At 41.4% G+C, this 26,023-nt stretch overlaps 2 protein-coding genes across 2 annotated transcripts in view; both read left to right on the top strand.

Moving 5' to 3' along the window:
* Positions 1-4,895: 4,895 nt before the first annotated feature.
* Positions 4,896-18,142, top strand: LOC143292361 (CD63 antigen-like). The gene is made up of 7 exons (XM_076602556.1): positions 4,896-5,077; positions 5,826-6,014; positions 6,788-6,862; positions 7,509-7,604; positions 9,260-9,403; positions 11,000-11,083; positions 11,737-18,142. The coding sequence occupies exons 1-7, from the start codon at positions 5,015-5,017 to the stop codon at positions 11,800-11,802; spliced, it is 717 nt and encodes a 238-aa protein (XP_076458671.1). The 5' UTR covers positions 4,896-5,014; the 3' UTR covers positions 11,803-18,142.
* Positions 18,143-20,235: 2,093 nt separating this feature from the next.
* LOC143292360 (uncharacterized) overlaps positions 20,236-26,023 on the top strand; it is a 60,791-nt gene continuing 55,003 nt past the window's right edge. The window contains 4 exon segments of the mRNA XM_076602555.1: positions 20,236-20,355; positions 21,515-21,631; positions 22,667-22,813; positions 25,459-25,611. Coding sequence (XP_076458670.1) covers positions 21,524-21,631; positions 22,667-22,813; positions 25,459-25,611 — 408 coding nt within the window. The 5' untranslated portion in view covers positions 20,236-20,355; positions 21,515-21,523.

Genomic DNA, 26,023 nt, shown 5'->3' with positions numbered 1-26,023 from the left:
GAAACGTCGGTGACTGACGTTCCATACACGATCAGTCATATGATGACACACGCACGCGCGCGCGCGCACACACACACACACACACATATATATATATGTATGTATGTATAAGGTCATCTTACGTTTTTGGTCATCTTATGTGTATACGGTGATGTATGTATTCGCGTACTAGTACACCATATCACGTCCGAAATGCCGCGTGCGTTATTCTCCGATTCCGTCCCCACTGGTACCCACTCCCATAATTCACACACACACACACACACACACACACACACACACACACCAGGACAGAGGCATAACTTGAAGCTACTAGATGAAACTATAAGTGAATGAACTGAACGATTCCGGCGATGGGTAAGCCTCATTAAGTGAATAAATCAAACTGGAATTTTCGCCATGAAATGCGTGCTCAGTGAAACATCAACATTCTCGCTCACGCACGACAGAACCGCCGTTGTTCGTACTGAATGAAACCTTTTTTTTTTTGTCCACGAGTGGGTCTCTCGAATGTAACATCCCTCGATCAGTCATCTCATCGGCATTGTCGTCTGCAGTTATCCAAGTTCTGTCTCATGTAGTTGGAGCCGCATTCAGTTGTATTTTCGACAGCAATTGTACCCGCTGAGCTACAAAATCAACTTTATTTATCAAGTGTTTGTTTGTCTGCATCCTTTTACACTGCGGAGTAGCCCGGGACTACAGTAAGCGCATTCACTAGTGAAGTTGGGTTACAGTAAGGCCGTTACGCTGCTGGTCACTCCGGCACAATCTGCTTCACTGTAGCGGCAGATGTGGTGTAGCGTATATGGATTTGTCCGAACGAGTGACTCAGTGATGCCTCCTTGAGTCAGTAACTGAACTTATGAATTCAGTGTTGAAGAGTCAGCCTGGGCCATTGATTTGCCACGGACGCGTAAGGCTTTGATTCTTATCGTGTGAAGTTGAAGGGGCCACGCACTCTTTACGTGTGCGCGTACTACAGGCCTGATGATGCAGATGAACCCAGCCTGAGAAAACTTGAGGTATCACTCCAGAGGACATCACAGATCAGAAATGCCTATCTACTCATAGGAGGGGACTTCAACTTTCCGAGCTGGGACTGGCAGACAACATCACTCAAACCTAAGTGCTCGACCAGCCAACTCCACAAAGACTTCTTGGACATTATCAACAACAACTGTCTGGAACAAATGGAGCTGGAGCCAACAAGGGAAAATAATATCTTGGATCTCATCCCGACCAATGCCCCACAGCTCATTCCAAGGGTTGAGGTTGTTCCAGGCCTCTCAGACCACAACATTCCTTTCTGCGAGTTCATTGTCAGCACAATAAAGAAGAAGCAGGCCCCAAGGATTATCCCAATATATGCAAAGGCAGAATGGGACAACCTGAAAGAAGTTGTGACTGAACTTAGCAAGAAGATGCTGGAGGCACAGGACAGAGCTTCAACAGAAGACCTGTGGACCATGTTCAGAGACACATTAAATGAGGGAATTCAGAAGCATGTCCCACACAAAGCAACCCGAAATAAGTACAGCCAGCCCTGGGTTACAGAAGAGATCCGGAGACTCATACACAGGAGGGACAGAGTATTCAAGAGAATGCGTAAAACTGGGTCCGAGGAACTGAAGGCTGAAATGAAGACTCTCCCACGCTCAGTACAACGGAAGCTCCGCCGATCCTACTGGAAATATCTGAACGGCATCTTTACCGAAGATGAGACACCAGACCAGGCAGCTAAGAACAAGCGCTTCTGGAGCTACACCAAACACCAGAAGTCATCAAACATAGGTGTCTCTCCCCTCAAGAAGAATGGCCGAATGACCTCCGATCCAAAGGAACAGGCAGAAGTCCTCAATCAGCAGTTCCAATCAGTGTTCGGGGATGGAAGACAATATACAGAGGAGGAGTTTCAGGACAAGACTGGGATGCCCTATACTGACATACCATCCATGAAGAACATCACCATCAGTGAAAACGATGTCAAGTCAATGCTGAAAAATCTAAACCCACACAAGGCCTGTGGACCTGATGGAATCAGCTCAAGAGTTCTTAAAGAATTGGCAAAGGAGCTAACGCCTGACCTAACTATACTATTCCGCTCATCCCTGTCCACAGGTATCGTACCAGCAGACTGGAGGACTGCACATGTAGCACCAATATATAAGAAGGGAGAACAGTACAACCCAGCCAACTACCGGCCATCTCCCTTACCAGCATTGTGTGCAAAATGTTGGAGCACATCATTGTTAGTGCAGTAATGAAGCACCATGAGAGCCACCAAATACTGAGCGACAACCAGCATGGGTTTAGAAAAAGAAGCTCATGTGAGACCCAACTCCTTGAGTTCACTGAAGAGCTGATTGCAAACCTGGAAAGAGGCAAACAGACCGATGTCCTCATAATGGACTTTTCAAAGGCATTTGACCGGGTCAACCACTCTTTCCTAATGCATAAACTCCAGATATATGGCATCAGGGGAGATACGGGAGCATGGATCTCTAGCTTTCTCAAGGATCGGCAGCAAGCAGTAGTAGTGGGTGGATCTTCTTCTTCCACAGAGAACGTAAAATCTGGTGTACCTCAGGGGTCTGTGCTAGGTCCATGCTTGTTCCTAGTCTATATTAACGACCTCCCTGAGAAGCTCTTAGCAAAGGGACGGATGTTCGCTGATGACACAGCAGTATCCAGGATGATCGCCACCAGCGAAGACCAAGAACAGCTCCAAGAAGATCTCCAACGCCTAGCCGACTGGGAGAGGAGCTGGGACATGGAGTTTCATCCTGCGGCAAAGTGTCAGACCCTTCGGGTCACAAGGAGTAGGTCCCCACTTCACCATGACTATACCCTACATGGACACACCATTGACACTGTTATACAGCAAAATACCTTGGAGTCACTATAACCAAAGACAAGACTCTGTATGCTGTTCAAAGTGCACCAAGGCCTTGTTCACTGTCCCAGTCTGAAAGAAAAACTTGTCCCTCAACCTGACCGTAGACGACGTGGCCATGACAGACAGTTCCAATTGATCACATCAAGGACCCAGTATAGACCTGCTTCTTTTCTGCCTAGAACTGTCAAAAACTGGAACAGTCTCCAACAAGGAACAGTTGAGGCCACAACACTTGACACATTTGTGTCAAGGGCCTCCAAAACCTCAGACGACTGACTCCCCTTCCCCCCCTCCCCATTGCCCCACAAAGCCCCCCCCCCCCTCCCCTACCGCTCTTCACTCTCATCACCCACCATCACTGTGACCCTGCTGCTGCCCTAACCCACCACCCCTCTCCTACCTTCTTCACCCACCCTCCCTCCTCCTACCTCCTCACCCCCTCCCCCGTCCCCCACCCACTCCACCATCATGATCATCACGACTGAAAACTGAACTGTGTCCAGTACCCAGATTTATCTGCTACGAACCCCCCAGTTATCGGTGCCAGAATAATCAAGTTTGATTGTGGGCCCTCAACACTGAAGAAGGACTGTGGGCCCTCAACACTGAAGAAGGACTGTGGGCCCTCAACACTGAAGAAGAAGAAGGACTGTGGGCCCTCAACACTGAAGAAGAAGAAGGACTGTGGGCCCTCAACACTGAAGAAGAAGGACTGTGGGCCCTCAACACTGAAGAAGAAGAAGGACTGTGGGCCCTCAACACTGAAGAAGGACTGTGGGCCCTCAACACTGAAGAAGAAGAAGGACTGTGGGCCCTCAACACTGAAGAAGAAGAAGGACTGTGGGCCCTCAACACTGAAGAAGAAGGACTGTGGGCCCTCAACACTGAAGAAGAAGGACTGTGGGCCCTCAACACTGAAGAAGAAGAAGGACTGTGGGCCCTCAACACTGAAGAAGAAGAAGGACTGTGGGCCCTCAACACTGAAGAAGGAGTTTCCGCACTGACTAAAACACGGTGATCGGCAGTCCGTCGGTTTGATTCGTCCCCCCAATGCACTGACTTCCGAATTACATCAGTGAATGTGTGGACTTGTGTAATGAGTGTCTTTCACCGACCATCTTGTTGGTGATCACGAATACAATACATCAGTGAACACTGAGCGGCTCAGTCAGTGAAGCCGGGCGCCGCGCGCTCTAATGATGATGGTCATCAGTTGTTTCTCATCTTAGCGTTAATGACGCCAGTGACTGATTCGCAATTGTTTTCGCCGGTCATCTACCATGTAGTTCACTCAGTGAACGGCAATTATTTAAACACATGAGAAGGGACATATTAAGGCTTACCAAATTAAGTTCCATTTTATCAGTACTCAGTACCACGACTGTTCAGACTCGCGGTCTACTGCACTGAGGTACGGCACTTCACTTCAAGTTGGCCCACTATACCGGACGACCACCTACTTTAACTTTATGGCCACCCTCATGAAACTTTCATAAACTACACTGACGATGAACATTTCCCCTTTTTTTTCATATTCAGTTTTGCAAAACTATTAATTCTTTAAACTCGTGGCCTATTTTATGTTCGCATTGTATGACTGAAGACTCACATTATTCACTCCGAAGGCTTGGAACACACACTGACTGACGCGCGCGCGCACACACTCAGGATTTTGGTGGGTTTGATATAAACACAATGTATGTCTGTGACGATCAAATGTCGTCCTAAAACAGATGAGACGAAATGTTCACTCCGAATTATGACGTGAAAAAGATCCGGGAGGCGTCCTCTGAGGCTGCCAGTTTGCCGGCGAGGGGAAGACCTAATTCCGCGAGAACCCATATTTAGGCATCAAATTAACTCCTTGTGACGCAGTTTCAAGTGTTGTTGTACTTAGTTTTTCATCAAACTGTTTGGCAATCAAAGACGTGGGAGTTTCCCAATCAAAATTGACCCTTGTTGGACGTACTATGTTTTGTACGCGGACGGTGCAGCCAGTTTTAGCAGTAACATTTCCGGTTGTGCGAAGACTGGCGAAAGCTTTCAAGAAGCAGGGAAGCAGAGTCCATTTGTTTTCATCATTCCAGCTTATTCTGTTCTACGAAGCAAAACAAGATGGTTGAAGGTGGAATGAAATGTGTGAAGTATCTGTTGTTTTCTTTCAATCTTATATTCGTGGTGAGTATTCAGATTTTATCATTACGTTCGTGTCCGTTGTGCTTCGGAAGATGGATGGTGGGGATGCTGAGTGACTGGTCGTGTTCAGGTCTTAAAATAAACCGGGCCATTTTTTTCGCGTTAGAATCTAGACACTGACAGTATGACAGCAGCCACAGCGATAGAACAGAAACATTGTCATTCTCCTCAAAGTCATGCGCTACTTGAATTTGGATGGATAATAAAAGACAATGCCATCACACATACGTCAACATACTGAAATGTCAACAGACAGCAATGACCCATTTTCAGTTCAGCGAAGTGACGCATGCGCACGGAGGTCTGTCGTCCATGACAAGATCGAAAGTAGAATCAGGACATTAAGTATTCGTCAATGCATGATCCAAAGGAACATTGTGGATACTTCTGTTATTGTAATTTAAACACAAATCATATACGCTGAATTTATTTAATAACAAATAATAGATACATAAATGAATAGTATGCCGTGATATTACTGCACACACATTCATCACTGCACACACACACACCACTGCACAGACACGCGTGTGTGTATGCGTGTGCGTGTGTGCACGCACACGCATACACACACACACACATTCATACAGACGAACATGCTGTATATGAAATTAAAATATAGACAAAGGCATAATTTAGACAGGTCCTGATGATTTTGTTCTTCTGCAGTAATGGATTTCTGACATGATGACACATGGTTTTCACCACTAATTGTGGCACTTTATTTCAGATTGCGGCCATAGCTCTCATTGCTGTGGGAGCTTACGTGCAGGTCAAGCTTGTCGACTATGTTGACTTCTTTGGCAATGAGTATACTGGTCCAGGCATACTACTTATTGTAGTTGGTGCCCTGATTTTCATCATTGCATTCTTTGGATGTATGGGAGCTCTGAAGGAAAATTACTGCTTAACCATGACCGTGAGTGTAATTTTAAGTATATACATTAAACATGATTTCAATAAAGCAACTTTTTTTCTCAGCCACTAAACGTCATATTGTTGTATCCTGTCAGAACTGTATCATATTTTCCTTTGTATTAGTACTACAATACAAGTTGATATTTATACAATATGAATTGATAAATTATTTGGTAAGAGCAAATTGAACAAAGTGAATCCAAGATGAATCTTGGTTCCCACTGCCTCCCGTATCTACACACAATACTTAATGCTATCTTTCTTGTTCAGTTGAAATGCATACTCTGTGTTAAAGTGCTGTGTCTTCAGTTCTTTGAATTGTATTGCACAGGGCCTAGCAAACATCATTTAATCTACATCTGATTCAGACAACTTGAAACTTGTTTGACTTAAACATTTTCATTATGCAGATTGGTGTTGTGTATGAAATCGGCTTCTCATGCAATGAAAAAGATATTGACAGGCTGTTGCTGACTCTGTCAGCTGTCTCAGCTTTGATGACACACATTCTGTTTGGGGTTAGATTGGAGATATCTGCTAGAAAGGGGGATGTCTGTTTAAGTCATGCAGAACTTTTTAAAGGCTTGTGTATCTGGGTCTTAAATGAAAAGCACTGCAGACTGATGTAGCTTGCATGTTTGTTGGGCTTGTATTGAAATGTTGCTTTTTGTTTTATTAATGTAACATAAGTAACATGAATGTATGTAACATAAGTAACATGAATCTTGGAATACTTTTTGGTTACTTTAACCCTGTGCTTTGTTGACTCCACAGTATGCTGTTTTGCTGGCAGTAATTTTCATCTTGATGATAGCTGGTGGTATTGCTGCATATGTCCTTCGTGCTGAGGTAAGTTGACTCAATTTTTGAGCCAGTCTAAAGTTAATGTAGAACATAAATGGTGTGTGTTTGTACATTATTTACACACACAGGCACACACACACACACACACACACACACACACATATATGGGGTTTGGGTGGGGGTGGGGGGTTAGAAATTAATTGAAATTTACTACTGGGCATAGGTGTGAGTGTTTCCTTATTATATATAATTCCATATAGGCATTTGGACCTCTTTTTTTTTTTTTCTTTTTTCTTTTTTGTCTGCCTTTTTATACTTGGCTTCAGGATTCAGACACACACTTTGTTGATCCCAGCTGCAGACTTCTCAGTTTTACACTTCCACTCATGTACTGATGATAGTGTCCAGCATAAATTTATTAAATTGATGTGTCTTCAAATATTTTTTATTGGTACTTTGAAATACGAAGGTTCTCAAAGGCACTGTCATTTTGTGTTTATCTTTTACAATCTTGTGAAGAGCTGTATATATCTAACTATCTATCTATCTACTGATCTGTCTTCATATATATAATTATTATGTATATGTATATATGTATGCATTTTTTCCCCATCTGAACGGATTTTAATCCAGTGTAAGAGGGAGGTGAATAATCCTTTTTTTTTCTTTTTTGTTGTTGTTTTGTTTGCAGATTGAAGACGAAGTGGTCTCAGTCCTGACCAAAGCAGAGAAGAATTATGGTGTCGCTGCTGGTGTGACTCAGGCTTGGGACAGGCTTCAGAGAGAGGTAGTTTACTTAGATAAAGAAAATTAACACATCATTCATTCGTAATTCAATCGTAATCCTGGGAGACTTGAATGTAATATTCTGACAGCAATAAACGAAGGCCTCTTACCAGTTGCCACAAGTCAGTGGTGAGCATGATAGGCTGTCAGGAGGTTGTGGGTTCATTGTATGACTGGCTCTGGTGTTCATTTCAGCTAGTTTAGTGAGCTGTGGGTTAAAAAGTTGACGGTCATCCACTTTACCTGCATGCCTGTGAGGATGTTGCTACAAATTGCCCAACCAGCTCTGCATGCATCCATATCTCTGTGATTTCATTTATACTGAAGACATGAATGAACTTACGAAGTTTACACAACTGATGAAAAGCAGCATTGAGTTCAACCCTGACACACACAATCTTACACCAAGATGATCCTCCATGGTACATACCAAGGACCAGAATGTGATAATAGTCTCCATTTCAGGGTCAGTGGTTACTCAGTCTGGCGTCAAAGCTAAGCAGTTATATTATCATCAGAGGGCTGTGTCCAAAATGATAAAGAAATGGATGATGATTACCTAAAGGCAGCTATCAGTTGTCTCTACCCAGATAGGCAGGTATCTTGTGCAAATGACTCCATGTTTATAAGTGCTTAGAGCTTGATCTCTAACCTAGGATAGGTGCTGTATAAGTATCCATATCATAGTCAAAAGTTGAATGGTGGGTGGTGGTGGGCAGCCTGTTGTACTAATGACTGTGTTTATAAAGGGCCAAGAGTTTGGTCTCTGACCTAGGATAAGCGTTAGAAGAAGAATGGTATTTATATAGCACTGAATCTTGTGCAGAGACAAATCAAAGCGCTTTCACACCAGTCATTCACACGCATGCACAGCTCCAAAACTGGAGAAACTGAAGACAAGGAAGAGCGTTACATAAGTGTCTGTATCAGTCAATCAGTCAATCAACCAAATGTTGAATCAGAACAGCATTAGCGAGTGGTACCAGAGTGACTGAAGCAGCAAGATAGTTGTGGATTGCAAAGCAAGGCAAGTTTATTTCGTGTGCCCCCAGGGGGCATTGAAACGTTACATGTGGTCATCTTTTACACACCTTATAAACAAATCGTGTGCTGTGACTGCACAGGTTGAGACTGGAGGTGGCTGTATGACTGTGAAGGTGGCTGTATGACTGTGCTGTATGACTGTGAAGGTGGCTGTATGACTGTGAGGGAATTGAAGTGGGTTTGGCATTTGAACATCAAAGCCTAGTTTGATTATAGATATTACTAATGTCTTGTTTATAGACATTGATAGATAAGACTATCCCAGACATGCACATCAGATGGAACAGAAAAGACCACAATACTTCAACAAGTATTTCAGTCAAGCAGTTGTTATTATGGACAGAAATGGAATTTTCTTTAATGGACATGGACAGCCTCCCCAGAACCCTCCAGAATTCCAAACAAAATAACTACAGCATCAGCGGCAGAAATGACAAGGAGGAGGAGGAGGAAGAAAGGGTCACACTGGACTTTTCATCTTACTTTTTGTTTCCTCATTTAACTTTTTTTTTTCTGTTTATGCATTTGCCAGTGTGGCTACATAATTTGGTACTACAATAAATGTTGCTATATGTTTAAAAAGTATAACTATGTTGATATATCTGTTTGCAGTTTGAGTGCTGTGGTGTGAAGTCCTACACAGAATGGCAGGAACTGAACTTGACAACCACGTACCCTCAGTCATGCTGCAAAAGTGAGGAATCGCAGGAATGCTCTCATGAAGCTAAGATTCCAGAAAGCGCCATCAAGACTAAAGTAAGGAAAAAGGGATTTCCTCAAGCAGGAGTTGGATAATTGAATATCATGTACACTAATACACAAACACAGACACACACACAAACTCATGCACATGAACACTCAGACATAAGCATATGCACACAGACACACACACACACACACACACACACACACACACACACACACACACACAGACATAAGCATATGCACACATGCACGCACGCACGCACCCACGCACGCAGACTCATGCACGTTTTTAACAGCATGAAAAAGAACTTTTGCTAACCCAAAGGAAAGTGAATTTAAAAAACAAAAACAAAAAAACCAAAAAAACTGTCAGGAAAACTTTGAGGAAATTCTTCCTTTTTCTTACTTGTGTTTCAATATATGAGGGTACTTGTTGCCATGCTTCATTATATATGTTACTTTATATTTCTGGATATTTCTTTGACCCAAGGATTTGAAGATGCTTTGATTTGTTATTTTCTTGGCCATGCTCCTCCCAGAACTGTTGTGTAAAGCTTCCTCTTTTTGAAAGCTTTAATCTCTACATTATTTGTTATCATTGCACCGTTGAGCCAAGTGAAGGTGCTTCTTGTTCATTTGAACTTTACTGGGGTGAAGGAAGGCGCGGTCCTTGTTGACCCGGGCGACGACCGAGCCGGTATGGGTTGAGTAGTGGTCGTCATTCATGCGGTGAGTCTTGGGCAGAAAAGCATGGCGGAGCCCATCCCTCTCCATGCTAAACTGGTCTAGCTGCGGTTATTTCAATATTGCTTTACGCCTGCGAGACTTGGACCCTGACTGCAGACATCGAGAGAAGAATCCAAGCTGTCGAGATGAGATGCTTTCGTAGACTACTTGGCATCTCCTACAGAGACCACATCACTAACACGGAAGTGAAGAACAGAATCAAGCAAAGTATTGGACCCTACGAAGACCTTCTGTCCATAGTGAAAAAACGCAAACTTAGGTGGTATGGACACATCTCCCGATCATCTGGTCTTGCCAAAACGTTCCTACAAGGCACCGTACAAGGAGGCAGAAGGAGAGGACGGCAGAAGAAGAGATGGGAAGACAACATCCGGGGGTGGACAGGCTTGACGCTCGGTGACGCCCTGAGGAAATCAGAAAACCGTGAAGAGTGGAGAGGGGTGGTGGTCAGGTCAGCAGCGGTGCCCCAACGGTCTGAACCCAGACTACGGGAGAGGTGAAGGTGAAGAAGGGGTGAAGGAAGGTGGCAGAATGGTGAAGACCCTTTTCTGCCAATACGGTGTCAGAGAGGGTCTGGGTTCAAATCCCTGCCTCACTCTTTCTCCCAAGGTTGACTGGAAAATCAAACTGAGAGTCTAGTCAGTTGGATGAGATGAAAAACCAAGGTCACATGTGCAGCTCGCACTGGCAACATAAGTGTTGTCCTCTGGCACAATTCTGTCGAATTCTGCTCTGATGGGTACGCAAATCTTTATATCCATGTACTCCAGGCCTGACTGAGCATGTTGAGTTAAGCTGCTGGTCAGGCATCCGCCTAACAGATATGGTGTAGTGTATGAATTTGTCTGAATGTAGTGATGCCTCCTTGAGAAATTAATATTCTTTCACCTGCTCTTTCAGCCTTGTGAGAAGGCCTTCAGTGACTTCATGAGAGAGAAAGTGGCTATCATCGGTGGTGTGGGGATTGGTCTGGCCTTCATCATGGTAAGTGTTAGTCTGTGATTGGTACAAGAAATGTCTTTTAGTTCTTTAATTTGGCATTTTTATTGTGGATAATTTTGAAGAGAACTTGTATGAGCTTATTGATATGTCCTTTATTGATGTGTGCATCACTTCAGTCATAAAAATTTATTCAGGTATTGGAAGTTTTTGACTAATGATAATAATGGAAACTTGTATTCAGTTCAGGTTCATACTGTTGACCTGCTGCCACAAATCTTTCTGTATCTGGATCATACATTCAGAACAAGATCCCTCTTACACCTTTTTAGATCTGTACACTTAGCTCCTTTAAGTTTGGCTGTAAAACCATCTTGTTTTCCAAAATAGCTCCCCCACCCCCAACCCCCAGCCCCTCAATTCCAGTCTACAGTTGTTGCTTTGGATATTTTCATAGCTTTATTTGTACATGTATTTAAAGTTTTATACTTTTCTTTCATCTCTCTGAATTTGAATTTTTTCGTGAGACTGACAAGTGTGCAAGGAATATAAATAGATTATTATCATCATTATTATCGTTGATAGTAGTAGCAGTAGTAGTGTGATTATTTTTGTGATTATTATGATAATCATCATAATCATTCCTATTATTATTACTGTAGTTATTATTGCTACCATAATGTGTATGGTGTTGGCAGGTGGTGGGAGTGCTGTTTGCTTGCTGCCTGGCACGTGCAATCCGCAGAGAGTATGAAGTGGTGTAAAGTCTACATCCAACCTCACCTTCTCTATGGTGAAATGACACTACATTCTACAGTGGCTTCTTTCATCTTTGACATTTTAAACGCCTGAAAAATTCCCAGATCAATGATGGTATCTGTGGTACCGGAATTTACCATTGCCAGCAGGTCATGTATTTGAATTCCATTTTATAGTTTTGTCTTTTCCATTACCTTTGTTCTGCAAACCCATCAACCTTAGGTATGGAACATTTTCTGAAGTCTTCCGCCAGTTGTATACCTCAGGGTAGTCGTTTTGTATCTGAAATTCTGTTTGTAGCTAGTGATTAAATGTCCTTGCTCATCAGTTCTTATAGTCCTGTCTTCCTTGTTTTCTATTGCATGAGACATTTCCTTTGGAAGGAGATCTTTACTCAGTTGTTCAGTTCAAATCTTAAAGTTAAAAAATTGCTAATTATGCAAACTGTCAAGGAAAAAACAACAATCCAGACATGAATGATGCTTTTATGAAGTATACAGAAGTTGTGTTTATGAGGAGAAAAGGGGTGATTATATCTGGAAAGGTCTTGATTTTAACTTCCAGTTCAAATGTTTTGTTATTGCCTTCAGGTTTAGCGTTAATACAGATCCTGGCCCTGTATTATTTTGTTTATTTTCAGTTTTCAAAAGTTTCATCCTTGTTATTCACTCTTCCTGCATTTTTTTCTTGACTTTCCTTCTTAGAATAAATATTTCAGTAACTCCATTTAAAAATGAAAAGGCAGTACTGATTGTCTATTGTGAAATTAAAAGCAGGACTTCAGTCAGAAACCAGACTTTCTTAAACATGTGATGGTAAAATCAAAAACCCTACATCAGAAATGAAATAGTGACATCAACATATTTTCATTTCTTTCTTTGATTAATCTGTGTACTTATGGATGATTACAAAAAAGAAACTGTCTTGATGTTGACTTTGTGGAAAGTTGTCTATAACCCTGTCTTGTCTGGATCTAGCTGGCAAAAAGTCTGATGATTTCACAATTTAATTACACTTACTTAACCTTGACTCACACGTTTTCAGCATGCAAGATGGTACAATTTATTGAATTGATATGTTATTTGTTTACATATAATCTCTCTCTCCTTATTCATTATTACTCTCTCCCTTCTCTCTTTGTATTGTTAAACTGATCACTTTAATTTTTTGCAGCTGTTAACATTCAGCTTTTCCTTCACAAGTGTGAGCACAGTGCCTGCCTACAAACATATGTACTGAAAAGCAGTCATCTGTTTTTATGCTTGCACACACACACACACACACACACACACACACACACACACACACACACACACACACACACACACACACACACACACACACACACACACACACACACACACACACACACACACACACACACACACACACACACACACACACACACACACACACACACACACACACACACACACAAACACACACACACACACACAATGCCACACAAACACACACACACACACACAATGCCACACAAACACACACACACACACACAATGCCACACACACATAGACACACACACACACACACACACACACACACACACACACATTGGCACTTACACATGGTGATACTTGTTCAAAGAAAAAGAATTCAACTTTACGATTGTCTTTTGTTTCAAGTGTACGTATGTATGTATATATATATTTGAGCTTCATGAAATGAGAATGGCCTGCTCTTTAACTGTTTTTGTATCACTTGACTGCAGCCATTCATAGTTATACTGTTGCTGTGTTTTGCTCCATAACTCAGTGATTTCTTTCAAGTCCAGACTGAATGTTTCTTGTACCAGTGTCAGCTTATTCTGTTCAGATCACTTAATTTCCAGCCCTTAATTTCCCTGAGAGTTAATTGGTTAAAAAAAAAAGTAGAATAGTTTATTACTATTTTTTGATTTTTCTACTTGCTGATATGTAATTGCTGGTCTATTGATTGGTCTGTTTCCAAAGTCTGTCACCTCCTAGTCAGCTGAATGGAAGATAGGGAGGAAAAACAGTTCTCTTCTTCCTTTTGTTTATTTGTGGAGTTGATGTGATCTGTGCAGGGGCATTGGCTCAGAGTTGTTCAGCCTTTCCATTCCAAGGAGCAGGGGCTTTGCATGTTTATTGCTAGAAGACTTTTACCTTTAAACCTCCCTTTAATTACACATACTTAACCGTGACCCACTAGTGCAGACTCCGGCAGGGGTCTGACATTCCTGTCCTGTGCAAACTACTATCTGCCTATGCAGAGAAAACGAAAGTAGCTATGGCCAATAACCTCCCAGAAGTAGGTGACCCCCCCTTTGCCCCCCCCCTGACTAGCGCCCTCTTTTTACCCCTCCCCCCCACCCCCCTTTTAGATTTTTGTCTTTTTTTTTTGTCTTTTTTTTTTCTTTGAAGTGTTATCTGTTCATTACTTAGATTACTTACTTGCTAGCTGCCATTGAGTGTGTATTGTTGTTCTGTACTGCTCATGTTGAAAGCATTAGGGTCAATTTTCCATCCCAAATATATGGTTGCACTACTGACAAATGGCATTCGAAACCGACGCTTTGTCCAAAATTTTACTGACAAGTCTTGCTGGAGGTTGGCAGGTCTGTAAACATGACAGTGAAAGCAGAGCTTGAAGGCATCTTTCATGTTACCCTTACTAGTGTTTTACAGCAAGAGTAAATGTGCTCAACCTTTTATGAAGTGGTGGAAGATACATTTTGCTATGTTGTTACACTTGCGCTGAAAACATTAGGGTCAGGAACCCCCCCCCTTCAAATACATAAGTATACAACTTACAAATAGCATTTGCAACTGATAGTCTAGTGTCCAAAATGTTACAGACAAGTCTTAATGGGGTTGGGAGGTCTGTAACTGTCAACAACAACAACAACAAAATAACCCATGACAGATAATGCAAGCTTGAATGCATCTATCATGCTGCCGTTCTAGTTAATGCCAAGGGCATTTGTACTCAGTTTGCCATGAAGTGGGGGGAGGGGTGGGGGGTGGGGGCAATGCCTTGTGGTCATGAAGTACTTCTTTCAGCCAGATGACTATTAACATGTTAACTTATTTCACAACGATTAATATTTACACAATGTAATCATTTTCCCAGTGATGATTCATAAACATGTCAGTTTTGTCATTGATAGATTCCACAGACTTTGTATATTCCCAGTGATACATGATGCTTCCTTTCTACCACAAACATGTTATTGATAGAATCCACAGGGTTTTACCAGGAACCTTGGATGTATGTCTTGTACCAGCATGTTTTAGCCAGATGTACTGTGCCTGTTTAAAGTAGCTATCCTTTCTCTCCATCAGTACTGGAACAATTTTGGTGTTCCATTTGGTGTTTCTCTTCCTTGTTGGATTTATTTGGGTGTTTTTGTTGTTTCCAGTCTCCACCCCCACTCCTCTTCTCCTTTTGTTAACCTGTGCTCAGTTAAGGACAAGTGCTTAGGGTTAGTGGATTGGAACCTTCGCATGACAGGACATGTTTGTTCAAATACTCGTTGCTTTAAGCTTCCCCTTTGGATTGTGTTATTTTTCTTCCTTTGAAGTGATGAATTTTATTGGCATATATGATATACACACATATGTACATTGTTAAAAATAAGAGGCTTTCATGTTGGGTCATATAGTTTAGTTGATGTTGTTGACTGAAATGACAAGAGACCAAGATTACCCTCTGTTGGTGTATACATAACTTAGTTGATATTGTGGTGTTTTGCTTTATGGAGACCAATCTGTGATCTTGTTTAACTATTTTTTTAACAGCTAGTCAGTCCTAACCTTTTGTGCTCAAGTTTCCATATGCCAGTTTAACTGCCAGTACATTGCCAGACTCTCAAGTTCTTCTTGAGATCATTTTTGGAAATAAAAATATAATAACAAGATTTGTTTTGGATATATTCATATTTTGATAATATTGATCAAAGTTATCTTTGGAAATAGCCCAGGTCAACATATGTGCAGACCTGCTTGTGCCTGAACTCTTTTCTTGTGTATACGCAAGCAGAAGATCAAATACGCCCATTAAAGATCCTGTAATCCATGTCAGCATTCAGTGGGTTATGGAAACAAGAACATACCCAGCATGCACACCACCTAAAACGGAGTATAGCTGCTTACATGGCGGGTAAGGAAACGGTCATACACGTAAAAGCCCACCGGTACACACACGAGTGAGCGTGGGAATTGCAGCATACAAATGAAGAAGATGAAGAATATAGTGGAGTCATAGATGAATTCTTACCAGACACTACATAACAAAATGGTCCACAAGAGAGTGCAGTAAGAACAGTTCTTTTGAAGAAGTTTCATGACATGATGAATCATATTATTTTAGTATTGTCATACCAGTTTCAAGAAATCTATTTTAGCAGAAAAAAGGGAAACCACCAACAAAAAAGAATGAAAAGAAGATGAAAAAGAGCAGGACAAACAAACCAAGTGTGGAATTGGCTTTGTTTTTATGTAGGGAAAAAAGAAAGCAAATGATATTTTTTTAAACAATTTTGAGAACAGCCAGAAGCATTGATACACACTTTCATTAGTTTTAACATGTATTGGTAGTTTTTTGGGTGTTTTTTTTTTCCACAAGCTTTCTTCTCTTAGGATATCAGTGTGTCATGGAATTGTGTTGAGAATGTTATTTCATTGTTAGCTTGTGTTTGATTGTGAACTCAGTGAATAAAGCATGCAGGTTCTTGGCATGTATAGTTCTGGTTTATGTTGCGCCAGTAAAAACCATAACAGTGGTGCTAGATAAACGAGTGATAAGAGTATTTTGATAAATGTTTGCCTTCAAAAATTATTTTCCTTTTTATTTTAAAGAAATATTTTTGGCTATGCAGTGCCATCTTTTTTTCTCAATTGTTTGGGAAAGAAAAATATTGGTGTTTGTGTGTGCTTTGTTATAATTGAATCTCTTACTTTTTCTCTATTATTAAACCACTATCTTCATTTCCTTGAAGATTGTGTTCAGTTTTTAAGAAGAAACTAAGTGCAGTTGAAAGAAGTCAAGTAATAGGTTTTAGTCTTTGTTTTGATGGAGACTGAGGTAGACAGTGTATATTTAAGCAAACAAGCACAAATATATATGTTTTTTGCTGTTGTTTTTGTTGTTTTTTGGTGCAAGATTTTGGAGAACATTACTGTAAAGTCATATTGAATGCTGATTGTTTTATTATTTAAAATACCTTGAATAGCTTTTCTTTTAATGTTCAGAATTGAATGGAAAGCACTTTAATTTTCAAGTACATGGTACACTCATTATACAGTTGAATGGCACAATCATTATACCATAGATTAAAAGTGGCAGACTGAAACTGATATTACTGAATGTATGGTTTTAAATGATTATGGAAAGTGCATGGCACTTGCAGGCTGATTTGTTTTACCCCAGTGGAGTTTGGATGCAGATTTTATTTTTCTGTAGTGATAATGGGTACAATTCAGACAGACAGTGATTTAATTTGATCCAGCAAGTGATATTTCAGAACTGTCATTGCAGTCATTGAAACTGAGTATCATGTAAGCTATTGAGGAAACTGGTTTTTTTTTCCTTCTTGTTTTTTTTTTTTTTTTTTTTCAACTCAGGACCTTTTGTGTAGATCCCAGCATTACCAGGTGGGAAGGCTGCCAAAGCCGCAGTTCTTAGAGGATTGATCTGAGGGGTAGGGATTGGCAGCTGCTGAAGGAGTCAGTCCTTTTCCATTTCAGTCATAAGATAATCACATTATTTTACACACACACACACACACTGTACACCTAAACACAACTGCTTCCACCCATTTTGGTCTTAATATCTCTTCCAGTAAAAGACAAAATGAAAAATAAATAAATCACACCCATTCAGAAATCCAGGTCTCCCTCTTCTTGAATGTAAGGATAGTCATATTCTTTGAGCATCTAGTCTTTTTTTGTCTTTTTTTCAAGAATGATAATGAAATGATGCACACATTCTATGAAAATATGACTGTTTACACTGTAATCTCTTGGAATATTTTGGCCATCCCCAACCATAAGGAATCTGTCGAATGTTTGAATTTCAATATTGTAATGGCATTTTCTCGTTTTCTAATTTAAACAAAAGTTTTGAATTTCTCTGTTATTCTGGTTACATTAATGTCAGTCTTATGGTTATTATTTATTGAAATGTTTCTAGTTTTCTTGTGAATTTAATCCTTCTGTTTTTTTCTTTTTTGCATGTGTAGTATCGAGATGAAGTTTCAGTATGATATTTTTCAATTTTGATTTTTCTGTTCAATGACAATGTGTAAACTGTCTTTGTAATATTTATCTGTTCTTCTATGGTATCAATAAATGTAATCAAAATTGTGTGTGTGTGTGTGTTTGTGTGTGTGTGTTCACTGGTGCGAGGCAGATGTACTGAAATATGTTGGTAGGTGCCTTCTCCAGCTGAAACTACCCAATACCTACATCACGACATGTACATTTCCTTTTCTTCACTCCCAGATGTGTTTTTTCTGGGGTTTTATCTCTTCTCCACTCTTGTCAGGCTGTGTGGACGTATTTGTTAAACCAGGAAGGAAACTTGCTTCATGTGGTGTGCTTGATATATGTTAGCCATGTGCTACTCGACTCTCATTTCAACGATGGGCACACCGTACCTGTATGATTTGAAGAGCTGATCTAAGTTTTTTTTATGGAAGCGGGAAGAGGATGACCAGTGGCATTTGCCAGTCAGCTCTACCCAGGTAGGCACTAAGCCTGTTGTACGAATGACTCTGTAAAGGGCTTAGAGCTTGGATAGTCGCATCATGACAAATGAAGAGGTTGGCAGCAAAATCCAACAAACAATAGCATTTAGTGATGACTTTTTCACATTTGTCAAGATATGGATAATGAAGTTGCAATACATCTTTATTCATCCATTTGGAAATGAATAGTGCATGGACATGTTTCCCGCTCAATCAGTCAGTCATGTCAGTCTAATGTCCTCATATAAATACAAGGAAAATTGACATGTGGGCAACAGGATAATGTAAGACAATGCATCATTAAAATTATGTTTTTCATCAAAAAGATTGTAAAAATTTTTTAACACATTCAGAACGAAAGAAATATAATACTTAAAAGCACACAGTTCTTTTTCTCTCAAAAACTCTCAAACTTAACCTCCTCCACCTCTAATTGCTGTCCTCCCTGTCCCCCACACCCTTCCCCAACCCCACTCTACTTTCAGCACCCCCCACACAGGTCTCGTTCCTCACCATCTGTTAACCTCTACCCATACTCCACACAGCATTAAAGTCCAAATACACCAATAATACCACTTTCATCTAACAGGACCATCTTGCAAAGACCAGCTTGCAAGGGACAGAGGAAGCCACAGATGAGGAAGACTGAGAAAGAGGTTGTAAGACAATGCCTAAGAATGGACAGGAATGAATGTGTCGGAATCCCACTGACAGGGTGGAGGAAGAGATAGACAGATGGAGGAGTGTTGGTGTTGTCTTCACTGGTGCCCCAACGATGTCTACAGAAGTCCAGGGATAGGTGAAGGTGGTCTGGGGAGTCGAAATACAATGGAGAGAATTGAAATGTCAGTTTCTGCTTTAGAAGTGTCAGCATAATTCAGCATTCCATCTTGCACTGTCCATATTCACAGCACTGTCAGATTGCTGCAACAGTTGTCAGTACCATTCTGGTAAGCCGATGTAATTTTTTTTTTTCTCAAAAAATAATCATGTTTATTTTTCATTGGTTTACATTTGACATCTTCATTTACAACCTATGTCTGGACAACAAGCAATATATTCGTTTTTTTGTTTTAGTATCAATCTGGTAAGTCTCTCGATCTCTCTCTCGATCTGTGTGTGTGTGTGTGTGTGTGTCTGTGTCTGTCTGTGTGTCTGTCTCTCTGTGTGTCTCTCTCTGTCTCTGTCTCTTTTAATATGAATTTTTTTATAAACTTTTTTTTTTTTTGTTTTGTGTTTTTTTGACGTCAGTAGTCTTCATGTGTAAAATGTCTGGACAAGCAATATATTTGTTTTGTTTTTCAAATTTCTAAAACACATAGACGCTGTTAGCTTGAACCAAGATCACGGTAAAACGACATTCTTTCAACAAAAAATGCACATGCCAATAACATTCTTCGATTCAATATATATTTATCAGATTGGTTGTGACCAAAGTCGATCTTCCCTTCTATGGATCGTACAGTGTTATGAAGCATGTCGCTGATGCCCCCACTGTCGCTATCTAGTCCATTAAAAACGAAAAAAAAGGAGAAAGTTTCAATCAAGGTTGTTGTTTTTTATTTTTTTTGTTGTTGTTTTTTTAAGTCTGTTTATTCACTAAGAATAAAAATAAACCTACACAATTTTTCTGTTATGACTATTTTGAGCAGATGACTTTCGCTTTCGTTTGATAAGGATGTGCAACTCTGGTGGTATTTCCGGTTTGGTCTGTGTTGGCTTTCATGGTTACGGCCCGAAAAAGCGCACTTTGAACGTAGATTTGATATTTGTTTCACCATATTTCACAGAATTTCCGCGCATGTGTTGTTAATCCATACTGACAGAAAGGTGAAGTGACCATGTATGTGTGGAACGGTTGTACCTGTGTCGCTGTAATTAACATGTAATGTTAAGATAAGCAACGCTGGCCAGAAACATTATTACTTGTTCAAGTGGACGTTTAGTGGTTAACGATTTTGAAATACGGCAGAAGCAAAAGGTTAACAGCAATATTGTTTATTCATTTATTGTGCTTTTTCCCCACTGATAGAGCCTGACTGCCAACTGATCATAAATAAAACACTTGCACACCCTGGTGCCATATATTATGTTTTATCTCACTCCGCACTCCTGGGCCGTGTGAAGGGTGTTGTGCTGTGTTTGTTGAATCCCCGATTTTCACAGGAGAAATGTCAATAGCCATAAGTGGATGAAGTGTTTCTCTCTCTATCTCTCTCTCTCTCTCTCTCTCTCTGTCGTGGAGGAAGGTGGCAGAATGGTTAAGACGCTCAGCTGCCAATACAGAGAGTCCGTGAGGGTGTGGGTTCGAATCCCGCTCTCGCCCTTTCTCCTAAGTTTGACTGGAAAATCAAACTGAGCGTCTAGTCTTTCGGATGAGACGATAAACCGAGGTCCCGTGTGCAGCACGCACTTGGCGCACTGAAAAAGAACCCATGGCAACGAGAGTGTTGTCCTCTGGCGAAATTATGTAAAATGAAATCCACTTTCATAGGTACACAAATATGTAAGCATGCACTCAAGGCCTGACTAAGCGCGTTGGGTTATGCTGCTGGTCAGGCATCTGCTCAACAGATGTGGTGTAGCGTGTATGGATTTGTCCGAACGCAGTGACGCCTCCTTGAGAAACTGAAACTGAAACTGAAACGGATCTCTCTCTGTGTTTCTCCATCGGTATGCCTATCTGTCTCTCTCTCACACCCTCCCCCTACTCCCAATCAAAATGTGATTGATGTAAGTACCCTCACGGTTAATAGGTGTATAAGTATAGTAAAAGTACAATGAGGCATGAACAGCATTTTTTTTTTTTCTGAGTCTACGTTAAGCTAAACAGGATGTTCTTTATCTTCTGTCAAGAAATAAAGATTTTGCAGGGAGATTGGAAATACATCTGGATGGTCAGTCATTATGAATAATCCAAAAGAATGACCAAGAAATATCAGTTTAAGAGAGAAAAGTGTTTGAACTATTTATTTGCTGTATTTTGCAGTTTGACAAGATGGACGCCCCACTGCTGGGGGCACGCCCGGAGGTGGCCAAGAGCGCCACGGTGCTCAAGTCCAAGTACACTGTGCAGCATCGCTCAGATCTGCTCATGAAGGAACATGTGGGTGACCTTTAAACACACACCCACACACATATACACACAGACACAGACACACAGACACACACACACACACACACACACACACACACACACACACACACACATATATATATATATATATATATATATATATATATTTATATAAGGGATAATTTTTTTAGCTTTTATTTTTCTGTATGATATGCAGAAACTAGCATCTGAAATAAACAAAATGGCATTATATCACACTTGATTTGGGAAAAAAGGATTACTTTGGCTACATGAATAAATTTAGTTTGTGAAACAAAAAAAAAACCCAGTTTGTTTACATCTGTAACACACAAACAGCAGCAAAGCAAAGTTAACAACCTACCTGCATCATGTCTTCCTTTTCCTGTCTCCTGTCACCAGATTGTATATTAAATTATTATTTTTGTGCAACGTTTTCCCCATCATTGTTTTAAGCAAGATGTTTTACAGTAACAAAAACATTTTTATTCTATCAAGCAAAGATTTATTGTTTTATTTTCATAATTGAAGAAAATATTTGACATTGTTTTATAATGATGATAATATTTTATAGTATCATTTCTTTTTCCCTTCCCTCTGCCCTGTTTCCCTTCTTTCAATCTTTCCTTTTTCTTTGTACTCTTGGTTTATGCCTGTCTACCTGCCTGTTATTTTTTTTTTTTTTAATCATCTTTAAAATCTAAAAATGCCATAAATGATTTGTAATTTCTTCATTCTTTAAATTTTTTTTTTTTTTTTTTTTCATTTTAAGCCTCCAATCCTGATTGAGCTTCTTGTAAGTGACAATCGATGTGTGAGCTCATCTAGGAGTCTTGACTTTTTTTCTTTTTTGTTTTCCTTATTAGTTTTACAATATTTATTATAAGATAATTTATGCAAAGTATACCTTTTGATCAATCCAGTACTAGCGATGGTTTCATGCACTGAATCAAACAAAAAGTCAAACAAAAACATTATATATCATTGCAAAGTAACATTTCTCATATTTTACCAACATTTCTCATATTTTACCAATGTTGCCTACAGATTCAGAATGTCCGAAGTTCCCAAGAATCCCTGAAAGTGGCAATAAATAGTATAGAGAATGCCAAGTCTCAAGCTGAAGTTGAGCGGTGGACCCAGACTGCTGTGGAAGTGAAAGAGAAAGCAGAACAGGGTGTGCTCATTCTTCAGGTGGGTACATTTCTTCTTTACACTGATGTCAAAACTTTCTTCTTTATACTGATGTCAAAACTTTCTGTTTCAGAAAGGAAGATTCTGTCTTGACTGTGCCAAATGTACACTCCTACACACACACACCCACCCACACACCCACACCCACACACACACACACCCACACACACACACACACACACACACACACACACACACACACCCACACCCATCCATACCCACACACTCACACATACCCACACCCACCCACCCACTGACACACCCACACACACACACCCACACCCACCCACACCCAGCGACGCCACCCCCCCACCCCCCAGACCCCCCAACACACACACACACACGCACGCACATGCACACACACACATGCACATGCACACTGAACTGATCTCATCTTCTGCAGAGTGTGTTCCAACAATTCTCATCCCTTACTGGTTCGTTCCATTTCAGAGCCTTATCAAACCTCATTTTATTTAACGCCTAAAAGCATATTGTTTTTTATTCAGTCAGTCTTGGTAAGATTTTGTCTTCGCGCGCGCGCTGCGCGCGCACACACACACACACACACACACACACACACACACACACACATTAGCCTAAAGGTCCCACAGCCTTTTATGGCCATCAGGGCATTGAGTGGGTCAAGGGGTCAGCATTGGACGGCAGGGCAGTGAAGTGATATTGAGTGGGTCAAGGGGTCAGCATGGGTCAAGGGGTCAGCGTTGGACGGCAGGGCAGTGAAGTGATATTGAGTGGGTCAAGGGGTCAGCGTTGGACGGCAGGGCAGTGAATTGAGTGGGTCAAGGGGTCAGCGTTGGACGGCAGGGCAGTGAAGTGCTATTGAGTGGGTCAAGGGGTCAGCATTGGACGGCAGGGCACTGAAGTGATATTGAGTGGGTCAAGGGGTCAGCGTTGGACGGCAGGGCAGTGAACTGAGTGGGTCAAGGGGTAAGCATTGGACAGCAGGGCAGTGAATTGATATTGAGTGGGTCAAGGGGTCAGCATTGGACGGCAGGGCAGTGAATTGATATTGAGTGGGTCAAGGGGTCAGCGTTGGACGGCAGGGCAGTGAACTGAGTGGGTCAAGGGGTCAGCATTGGACGGCAGGGCAGTGAATTGATATTGAGTGGGTCAAGGGGTCAGCATTGGACGGCAGGGCAGTGAATTGATATTGAGTGGGTCAAGGGGTCAGCGTTGGACGGCAGGGCAGTCAATTGAGTGGGTCAAGAGGTCAGCATTGGACGGCAGGGCAGTGAATTGATATTGAGTGGGTCAAGGGGTCAGCGTTGGACGGCAGGGGAGTGAATTGAGTGGGTCAAGGGGTCAGCGTTGGACGGCAGGGCAGTGAATTGAGTGGGTCAAGGGGTCAGCGCTGGACGGCAGGGGAGTGAATTGAGTGGGTCAAGGGGTCAGCGTTGGACGGCAGGGCAGTGAATTGAGTGGGTCAAGGGGTCAGCGTTGGACGGCAGGGCAGTGAATTGAGTGGGTCAAGGGGTCAGCACTGGACGGCAGGGGAGTGAATTGAGTGGGTCAAGGGGTCAGCGTTGGACGGCAGGGCAGTGAATTGAGTGGGTCAAGGGGTCAGCGTTGGACGGCAGGGGAGTGAATTGAGTGGGTCAAGGGGTCAGCGTTGGACGGCAGGGCAGTGAATTGAGTGGGTCAAGGGGTCAGCGTTGGACAGCTGGGCAGTGAATTGAGTGGGTCAAGGGGTCAGCGTTGGATGGCAGGGGAGTGAATTGAGTGGGTCAAGGGGTCAGCGTTGGATGGCAGGGGAGTGAATTGAGTGGGTCAAGGGGTCAGCATTGGATGGCAGGGGATTGAATTGAGTGGGTCAAGGGGTCAGCACTGGACGGCAGAGGAGTGAATTGAGTGGGTCAAGGGGTCAGCGTTGGATGGCAGGGGAGTGAATTGAGTGGGTCAAGGGGTCAGCGTTGGACGGCAGGGCAGTGAATTGAGTGGGTCAAGGGGTCAGCGTTGGACGGCAGGACTGGATCCTCTCCTTCCACCACTTTTAACCTGACCTGAACCAACATCAGGGACCCATTTTTACCTGAGAGGAATGAGGAAAATCATACCAAAGGGCCTTTCCCAGTAGTACAACACCATGTGAAATGGGGCCATGAACTTTGATACTAGTGAACACATGTACTCAAAGTTCAATGCGTAACTGATTCTGCCATATACATGTATCAAATTGAAGTTAAGATGTCTTTGTACTTTTATTGTTCCACAGGGAAGGTTAAAACCATAGGCTGGTGGTCTTGCTTTATTAAAATTTTTACACTAAAAAAATTACTTTAAAACAATTGTTTCTGCTGTGTCAAGCAGAAAGACTCAGAATATTAGATTATTTTCTTTTGTAGGATTTTTTTCTGTCAAGATGATTCCATGAACCTGTCGAATTGTTTTTGTGACTGTCAGTTTCAGCGTTTTTGAAAAGTAAACTAAATATATGTCTGTATAAATGCACACATGTCTATGTTTGTGCGTTCTTGATATATGACAGGAGAGAAACTGCTGGTATATATTTCTTGTGTTTTTGTGTCTTCTTGATGTATGACAGGAGAGGATGCTTGTGCGTTCTTGATGTATGACAGGAGAGAAACTGCTGGTATATATTTCTTGTGTTTTTGTTGTTTGATCAGGTGATGAAGAAGTTGAACATAGAACTGGCCTATGCCAGATCAGACCTGAACGATGCACTTTACAAAGGCCAAGGGGACATCAATGCTGCTCGCAAGAGAGTTATTTGGCTGGAGGACAAAATGGGAGAACTGTGTGGGAGAAAACGACTAAAGGTGATATGATATTCCAAGATCTATATGCGGAAAATTTTAAGTACAGTTTCTCCATGTGTCTCTTACCTTTCACTAAAGTTGACCTGACATTACAAGATTTTTACATGATAAAGGAATTTTAGACTGCAAAGTACAATATCTGTTTTTCTCATCCTTGAGATGTTTTCATCAGATGTTAACGGACTTTATCAGCACAAAGCCCATCCTTTGATCAGTTCCTGCTGTGCCTGTAGCAGTGGCTTTAGACACGTTGCGACACAAAGTGCCTGATCAGACCTCTGACTCTGAATGCGCTAGAAACATGAGAGTCAATGAACAGACATAAAATCAGCATGGCATTATTTTACTTTGAATATTTGCTGTAAACATTTGTTTAGGAAAAAAAAAGTAACCACTGTGGTAAATTTTCAGC

Source organism: Babylonia areolata, chromosome 18, assembly GCF_041734735.1.
Source record: "Babylonia areolata isolate BAREFJ2019XMU chromosome 18, ASM4173473v1, whole genome shotgun sequence".
Lineage (NCBI taxonomy): Eukaryota > Metazoa > Mollusca > Gastropoda > Neogastropoda > Buccinidae > Babylonia > Babylonia areolata.
The sequence above is the reverse complement of the archived record's forward strand: the minus strand, read 5'-3'. Positions and strand labels throughout refer to the sequence as shown.